General features: G+C 43.3%; 1 protein-coding gene across 3 annotated transcripts in view; it reads left to right on the top strand.

Annotated features, from left to right (window-relative positions):
* Positions 1 to 9,052, top strand: part of CKB (creatine kinase B) — a 14,352-nt gene that overhangs the window by 186 nt on the left and 5,114 nt on the right. Inside the window, exons 2-8 of one of the 3 annotated variants that reach the window (XM_019550773.1) lie at positions 163 to 366; positions 1,546 to 1,700; positions 2,749 to 2,881; positions 3,700 to 3,871; positions 5,713 to 5,836; positions 7,175 to 7,364; positions 7,976 to 8,150. In XM_019550773.1, the coding sequence (XP_019406318.1) occupies positions 174 to 366; positions 1,546 to 1,700; positions 2,749 to 2,881; positions 3,700 to 3,871; positions 5,713 to 5,836; positions 7,175 to 7,364; positions 7,976 to 8,150 (1,142 nt within the window). In that variant the 5' untranslated portion in view covers positions 163 to 173. Of the gene's footprint in view, positions 1 to 162; positions 367 to 1,545; positions 1,701 to 2,748; positions 2,882 to 3,699; positions 3,872 to 5,712; positions 5,837 to 7,174; positions 7,365 to 7,975; positions 8,342 to 9,052 lie in introns of those variants that run through there. The other 2 variants (XM_019550771.1, XM_019550772.1) reach the window with 2 other exon arrangements.

Here is a 9,052-nt window from a genome sequence, read left to right as displayed (position 1 = left end):
GGGCGGGGGGGCTGGTCGGGCTGCCGCCTGACCTCGGGCCAGCGGCCGCCGCTCTTGCCCCTGGCTGGAAGCTGGTGCCTAGGTGACAGGGACGCCAAGGTGACCTTGGCCGCGGGCTGGAGGCGCAGGGAGGGTGACGGGCTCCTCTGCTCTCCTCCCCAGTGGAGTCAGCCATGCCCTTCTCGAACAGCCACAACCTGCTGAAGATGAAGTACTCGGCTGAGGACGAGTTCCCGGACCTGAGCCTTCACAACAACCACATGGCCAAGGTGCTGAGTCCGGGGCTGTACTCCAAGCTGAGGGGCAAGCAGACGCCCAGCGGCTTCACGCTGGACGACGTCATCCAGACTGGGGTTGACAACCCAGGTAAAGGCCGGAACCGCTTGCTCCGCATCGCTAAGATCTGTTCTCCCTCCTCTGCTGGAAGTGCTTCTTGACCGCAGCACCCAAGGTCCTTGAGCAGGCACGGGGCATTAGAGATTGGAGGCGAAGCCTGGCCCCTAAGTGCGGCTAAGTCGGGCGGTTAGGGGTGGCCCTGTCCCACTGGGCAGTGTGGGCACCGTTCCCGGGGATGGGTTGCATGCAGGGTTTTGATGTCCCAGCCCCTCACATGCTTCGGTTTATGTAATTGCTCTGCTAAACACCTCAGTTTGAAACCAAAATAATAATAAAATGCCTGAATCGATAAATGCAGTGGCAACTTCTCAAATTCTCCTATTCTGTGGGCTTGCCTGGCTGCTTCCTCTTCCAAACTGGCTGTATGATCTGTGGCACTTCTTTGCAGAAAAGGGGAGCAGATTTTTTTTTCTTTAGGTTAATGTGTTTACATTACAGTATTTATTTTCACAACAGCAATATCAAAATGGCCTAACTATAAATAATCAGACTGTTTCCCCCCCCCGATGAAGAGTACCTGGACCTGAGCGCCCACAACAACCACATGGCCAAGGTTTTAACTCTGGATTTATATGAGAACCTGAGACAGTTGCACCCAGTGGCTTTGCCTTGGATGATGTCGTTCAGACTGGGGCTGACAATCCTGGTAAAATGCATTGAGAATATTCTGTGTAAACCAGCTGAAATACTATGTACAAGACTAGTTGCTTGCCTTTTACTCGGTTTATGGAAGTGATGTTTCTGTGAGCCAACCACAGAAATGCAACTGTCTGCAGCAGCTGAAGGCCAAGTGTGCTGAGTCAAAGTGCAACTTGTTATAACCACTCTAGCATCTGCAGTATATGAACATAAACAACTACTCGGTTGTCTTCTAGAGCTAGTCAAGTAGCCATAAACTAGTTTCTCTAGTCCAAAAAAAGGCTTATTGGTAACAGCTGTGTAGTGACTTTTTTTTTTACTTTACATTTCATCCGGCTAATGAAATGTAAAGGTATGGGGCTGTTTTTGACTGCTGGTTCTTGCTGTGCATGTGTGTAGGAAAGCAGTACTGTACTACCACTAGAGGTGCAACCATCAGGTTAATGCTATTCTGGAATGCAGTCAAACTGCAACCAAACTTGGCTGTCTTTAATTTTATTACCACTCCAGGCCATCCCTTCATCATGACTGTAGGATGTGTAGCTGGTGATGAAGAATCCTATGATGTGTTTAAGGAACTCTTTGATCCAATTATTGAAGACCGACATGGAGGCTACAAACCAAGTGATGAGCACAAGACTGACTTGAACTCTGATAACCTTCAGGTATGGAGGCTTATCTGAAATACTGGTAGTCAAAAGCTCTACTGCTGACACTTGACCTGAAGTTAAGAATCTTGGACAAAGTCAGTTGGAGTTGCTTGTTTCTCTATCAGCTGGGCTCTGTCCTTGTGTTTGACCTGTTGGCACCTGTTTTTTGAGTCTCTTATTTTTCCTCCAGAGCCTTTCTTTCTAACTCTGACAAATGGCTTATTGCCACCTGTCATGGATTTTCATGCAAGACACTATCATGACTTGTCTTGGTCTACAGTAATGTGACCAGAATGACTGACTGTTCCAACCATGGTCAGTTTCTGCACTTGTACCTGATGTCTGAAGCTCCCTTTATCTTCTAGACTCTTTATTAATAACTAGGCATTATTTGATGTTCTAGTATGTCCTTTAAACCATTTGAACTGTCAGATTTAGTATTGCACGTTGTTTGTCAGGGTTAGAACTCTCCAGGTTGTACCCCCTTCTTGATTCCAGGAATCCCTCACAATGTGCATGGACACAAAGAAAGTCCTTCTCTTTTCAAGCCTACTCCAAGAGCTAGTCCCATCTTTTATCACCTGTATTAAGACCCTACATCTCCTATCCATAGGAGTTGATGAGGAACTAAAATAAAATGAGCTGCTTTTCTTGACATCCCCCGAGTCCACACATACATGAGAACCCCATAAGTTTGGGTACTGAAAAATGTAGACTTGGAGACACTTATGATTTTCAGTAAGCAGAAATGTACTAAGAACTGATGACCAAGATTTAGATGCATGTCAAACACTTGCCAATCTAATCAAAAGTGGCTTGAATTGATGCCAGATCAACCAAGCTCTAATATTTTGGTTTTGGTGCATGCATAATTTTACATGACACCCTTCCTAGAAAAGATGCTGGACACTTCAAAATAAAAACGGTGGAAAGCAGGATAATATGTAATAAATGATTAACAGTGGGAGATGCACACAATTTTTAAGGGTGGAAATTCCGGCAGGAAGCTGGTACTAAGTTGTTTTTTTTTGTTTGGGGTTGTTTTCTTTTTAATATCTTATAGGGTGGTGATGACCTGGATCCTAACTACGTGCTAAGTTCCCGTGTCAGAACTGGCAGGAGTATCCGTGGATTCTGTCTTCCCCCTCACTGTAGCAGAGGAGAGAGACGGGCAATAGAAAAGCTTTCCGTTGAAGGTAAAATGAGATGTGTATTGATTCTTTTTAACTGAAAATGATAGTCTTTGTGCCTGTTAGCCTAGCTGCTGAACTGCAAAGATCTTGAACATGGAGATGCAACACAAGTCCTGTGTTAAACCAGCAAATGTAGTGATGCAGCTCTGGTTCCATTAATGCTTAACCAGAGTATCTTTTGCATGCCAAGGAGAACAAGATTGTGTTAAGGAGACTTTTTTGAGGCTTTAGTTTCCACTGTTGGATAGCAATAGTGTGTACTTGACAGCAGGCTTTAGATTCTCTTAAATAGGATGTATTGCTCAGCTCATGCTTTTAGCAACAACCATAGCTGCAACCCATTTAGGCTTCTCCAAGATGGTATGCTACCACTAAATCGGATGCACTTTGACTACTTGTAGGCTCTAGAAGTGCACCTTATCATGTATAGCTGCCACGTTACTGCTAATTACAGATATTTATCCTTGGTAACAAAGAGCCTTGAACAGAGTAATGCTGGTCATTTAGATGTAAATGACCAAAGTAGTATCCTGTAGTAATAGCATAATGAAGTGGTTTATTCCACTCCTGGGTAATATTAGTCTTAACCATTTCTTTCATAGCTTTTAAATTTCTTCAGACTTAAAATTTGGCTGAGGAATTAAAAGATACAGTAGTCACAGAAGAGTAATCTTATTCTGGGGACTGGACTGCAAATGAAAATGGAGGAGGAAACTAACCAGCTTCCAAATGCCAGAATACTGCTGTAGCCTCTCAAACAGGAAGAACATAACTGGCTGGGGGTCTTGTATTCATGTCCTAAAAGTGACTCTTGCTTTCAGCCCTGGGAAGTCTGGAAGGTGACCTGAAAGGGAAATATTATGCTCTGAAGAACATGACTGATGCAGAGCAGCAGCAGCTGATTGATGATCACTTCCTGTTTGATAAGCCAGTTTCTCCTCTTCTGTTGGCATCTGGAATGGCACGAGACTGGCCAGATGCCAGAGGTATCTGGTGAGTACAGACAATGAAAATAGGGGGCAGCCTTTAAGCCTCTGGCAAGGAGATTGTTGCGCAGTTGTTGGAGTGATCCATGTGAAAAATACTAGTATGCAGAAGCTGCTATTTTGAAGTCGTAGTGACGTATACAGACAGTCCTCTGCAATCTGCTGTAGGAATTTGCTTATCGCTACTTAAGGGCTTCATCTCATTGCTCATAATTTTACCATTTGAGGCTCTTCAAATTTTAGTCACTTCGAGCAAAATTTGAAGGAAAAACACCACTATAGAAGAGGACAGTTTGGTTCATATGTTAAATTTTGTTTAAATTGGCTAATCCCAGTAATTCACCACTTATGAGTTGGACCAGACTCTTATGACAAGTTAAACAATCTCATTGTTAAAATAACTGTAGCAAATTTAGTTTTGCTTCAAACTTTACCAAAAAATGCAAATGTCATCTTGCACAAGCTTTTAATGAAACCCCAGTAGGAAATACTGCTGTTGCCTTTCTGCTTCGAGGCCCAGGAAGCCACATAGACAGCTGTGGTTTCTTTTAACTAGATTTATCAGGTCTCTTTTCCTTCTCTCAGGGTGCTGCAAGGGTATAATGGAAAGAATAAACTTATCTAACCAGTAACAATCCACACTGGTATGGGGGTCCATCCCTCAGTTCAGTTGTCTGGTCTTGAGTCCTCTCAATTTTTCTACTGAAGTCTATAGAATCCTTCAGGCACTTGTCTTTTTGAAGGTGACCTACAAAAGATTGCATCACCTACCTGCAGATATCAACACTAGATTGCTGTGTCAACTGAGCATGACTAACCTTGGTCTCCTATTAAATAGAACCTTTCAGTGCTCTTCATGTAACCTTCATCCCTGAATTAATTATTGCCTGAAAACAATGAAATTGACAACTAATGTTATCAGTATAGCATTTAATTTTTTGTCTGGCAGCAGGCCCTATCTGCAGGCAAGGGCAAAGCAACCACAGAGTCAAGAGACTTGCAGACTTCTTTTTTTTGGGGGGTGTTGTCTAGAAGGAAGTAGCCAAACTGAGTGCATAATGGCTTTACTCCACTGGGCTTGATATGTGAAGGCTTTCGACAGGATTTGGAATGGAAAGTGCACTTTCTGTTAGTCAGATGCATGATGCTTTCAGCCAGGGCTGCACAACTTGGCCTCTGTTTTAGGGTCCCTGTCCCCTTCCCCAAAGGGAAAAAAGTTCCCAATCTTTCTTTCTTCTCCTGCATGCGCAGCCCGGCTCCCTCTGTCCTACCTTGTGGTGGGAGGTGGTGGTGGTGAGGAAACATAAGAATTTGGAACTTGGAAGTGGCAGGGGCAGCCTGGAGACCCTGGCTACTGCAGCTGCAAGACCAAGTAGATGAAGTAGTGGCTGTATGGGAGCCTGTAGGCTGCATGTTTAATCTCTTATGGGCCATATACAGGCTGCCAGTGAGAGAGCCTTGTTTTAGACTTGGCTAATGCTGAGCACTCTGGGTTTTCCTCTGAACAGAGCAAAACTTGGTTCCAAGAAACTTGCAAAATTTTACACTTGATGTTGTGTGGTGAAAGAGTGAGCAGCAAGAGCCTCAGTAGCCCATATCTAATCTGGCTAGCTTGTCTTTGGGTGGAAGAGGGCATAATGATTAAGTTCCCTGACAATTCTGGGAGTTGGATGTAATGGGTTAAGTTCTTTTCTTAACTTGCATAAGAACAAAAGAGAAAGCTACAGCACAATGCTAGCTGCTTAAACCATCAGTCCGCCTCATTTAGGTAAGTAAATCTGCACCACTCAGACTTGGAAAGATCCATTTTAAAGTGGAGCTGTGAGTTGTTTGGCTTCTGTCTTCTAGGCACAATGACAACAAGACCTTCCTTGTCTGGATCAATGAGGAAGATCACCTTAGAGTTATTTCTATGCAGAAAGGAGGCAATATGAAAGAAGTATTCCGCCGCTTCTGCAGTGGGCTAACGCAGGTGAATTTCTTTTTAGATTTCTATGTTGGCAAACAGCTCTTACAAGAAATGGTGCAGGATTCTCTGCAGTGCTCAAAGTGCCGACTTACTGCAGACTCTGAAAACAACATGTGCAACTGCAGCAGTTCTGGGCAGTGTGGCAGAGAATCCCAAATACATAAGCACAATGCAAGATGTGCTGGAAGCTGTGCAAATATGTTGATCCAGCTTGGGCATCTAGCAACATGCCTGTAAATATCGATGGCTTAGGCTTGGAAATATTAACCTTGCAGAGTGGTTGCTGCAGGGTCAGAAGCCTTCAAGACATTGCTGCAAAGACTCTATCAACGCTGGCTTCTTCCTCCTGTAACACTTAAATTTAAATGGAATACCAGTTACCAGCTTGCACAGCTGCAAGCACTAGAAGATGACTTTGAGACTGGAAGCTTCCACATGGTTTGTACTCACTAAATATAAAGGCTGCTTGCAGACATGGGAAAGCCTAACAAAACAGTGCTTTACTTTTTAAACCTCTGCTCCTGTGAGTCCAGTGCATACCCAGAAGAGGCAGCATGTTAGTTGTATCTGGTTTTCCCAACATCTGTAGGGATTGGGCACTTTTTTTTTTTTTTTTTAGTGGGGCTTCTTTGGCACTTTTTTTTTTTTATTATAGTGGATTTGAATCTGCTTTAGCTAAAAAGGCAAAAAAGCCGTGCTGAAGTGCCTGATGTATTCAGATGCTGCAGAGCCACATCTAAATAATATGCTGATTCTTCCAGTAGTGGCTTCCCCCCACAACCCCATGTCTGTCAGTGCCTGAAGTGGCTATTGCCAGCAATAGGTGTTTGGGATTTTTTGCTAAAACTTCCAAAAACTATTGGAAGTAATTTACTATTTTTTTTTTTTTTTTTTTTTCCCCTCTCTGCTGTAAGCAGCAATAAACCCCAGTAAACTAGTGAAATGTTGCAGTGCATAAACTGGATAGTGTTTGGTCACCCCTTCTTAAAGCCTGCTCTAACGCAGGGGCTCTGCTGTGTGTCCTGAAAGTCACCTACATGTTTTTTCCCTTTTGGACCACAGGGAGCAAGAATGAGCTTTTTGAGACACACAGGCAGCTCCTGAGAGAGTGCCCTGGTGTCAGCTCCTGCTCTTGTGGTGGGGACTTAGCTTGAATGCTTCAACTGTTGCTAGCATGAGGCATGGAACGAGACAATGCACACTAATAAGGCTGTAAATGAGAACTAATTGATGACCTCAAACTATTGTAGGGAAGGCACAGACGGAGCAGTCTAATGTATGTGGGCTTGTTTGTTTCTTTTTTTTTTTTTTTTTTTTTTTCCCCCCCCCCCCCCAATCTAGATTGAAACGCTGTTTAAAACAAAAAATTATGAATTCATGTGGAACCCCCACTTGGGCTACATCCTGACCTGCCCATCCAACCTGGGAACAGGTCTCCGTGCTGGTGTCCATATCAAGCTGCCAAACCTTGGCAAGCATGAGAAGTTTGGAGACATTCTCAAGAAGCTGAGGCTGCAGAAACGAGGCACAGGTGAGCACTTGAAACACAAAGCTATATGCACCACTCCTTTTAAATCCTTTCCCATTATGGCAGAGCTGAGTTCAAGGCCTAGACTCTAAAGGCTGCTCCCTAGATGCTAGCTAATGGGGTACAGGGGCCATGTTAATGCATCAGCCTCCATTGTGGAAATTGAATAGAGCAGTCATAGGAACTGTGTGGCATTTTACTTGTCAGTGGCTGTAGATGGTGCTATGATAGTTTCCTTGATTTTTAGTTACTTTGAATCGGTATAAGGTTCATGGGGCCTAGAAACATTCTTGAAAAAGTCAACCCATCTCACTTTTTTTCTGCCTTGGAAAATGTCAGCTAAATTTAGGCAGTACTGGTTTGACATGATCAAGGTCACAGTCCCTCTCTGGTAGAGCTGGCAATGGGAATCTTGCCTCTTGGCACCTTCTTACCAGGAGTTGCATATACCACAAGACTAATTCAGTGTAGTGAATTACAGGGGGACCTCTTCTATATAGAGTATGAATGCAGTAGTCCCAGATTTGCTTTCGTACTTGCCTGCTATGTAACCAGATTGTTGGGCTGACTTCATCTGAAAGGTTCTAACTCCCAACCTTCATCTCTTGCGTCAGGTGGTGTTGATACTGCTGCTGTTGGAGGAGTGTTTGATGTTTCCAATGCTGACCGTCTGGGCTTCTCGGAGGTAGAGCTGGTGCAGATGGTGGTTGATGGTGTGAAGCTGCTGATTGAAATGGAAAAACAACTTGAAAATGGTCAGTCTATTGATGACCTCATACCAGCTCAGAAATAAAAGCACTTTAATTCCATGCTTCCTAACTTATTGGATGAATAACAAATATCACTCCAATCAAAACCCTGGGGTTGAAACCCACTTAGTAACACTGTAGAAAAGTCTTCCATCCATCTGTGTTAGAGTTTATTTTTTTGATGGCTGAGATGTTGCTGAAAAACTGAAATAAACTATTGTTTTGGCTTGACAAGCGTGTCCTAAACAAATCTATTAACTGGCAGAATGCTCAATATCTAGCTAGGAGCCCAAAGTGACTTTTTTTTTTTCTCTGGTTGATATTCTGTACTGGATTGTCTGAGCTTTGTGACATAGCTATGAAGAGTCTTGCTGCTTAACTTGAGCACTAAATACAGTGAATTACAAGTGGCTGCACCATCTTCTTTTTCTTTTCACTTGATCTCTGCTGTAAAATCAAATACTGTCAAGTGATATATTGGAGAAGTATTAACATCTCAATTAAAATACACTTTTTGGCAAAACTGCCATACCTGTGAGACTTGTGCATGTGATCTTGGCCCTTGGATTCACCTTCTGGATTCTCATAAATTCTCTTTTACTATTGTGACATGGGGAAACCTGTTAGTCTTGCCAGGGGACTTGCTGCCAAGGGATGCTCTTTAAGACTGGGTGAGGCACATAACATTGAGGACTAAGTGCTGATTAATGATGGGACAAAATGCCTTACTAACTTATTCCCTTCTGGAGAAATAGATCTGCTGTAATAAGTAACTTCATCATTTTTAATCCTGCAAACTGGGTCATGGAGTGAAACATGTGATATTAAAAAAATGCCAGAGACCTGCCCACTTAAATATTCTTATTAGTTGAAGTGACTTGGAGCTAGTTAATCTGTCTGTATAAACTGGGACACAGAGGAAAGTAGAAAGACATGCCGCCC

The sequence above is a fragment of the Crocodylus porosus genome, unplaced genomic scaffold (genome assembly GCF_001723895.1).
Source record: "Crocodylus porosus isolate Cpor-Errol unplaced genomic scaffold, CroPor_comp1, whole genome shotgun sequence".
Classification (NCBI taxonomy): Eukaryota; Metazoa; Chordata; order Crocodylia; family Crocodylidae; genus Crocodylus; species Crocodylus porosus.
This window is presented reverse-complemented; position numbering and strand designations above follow the sequence as displayed.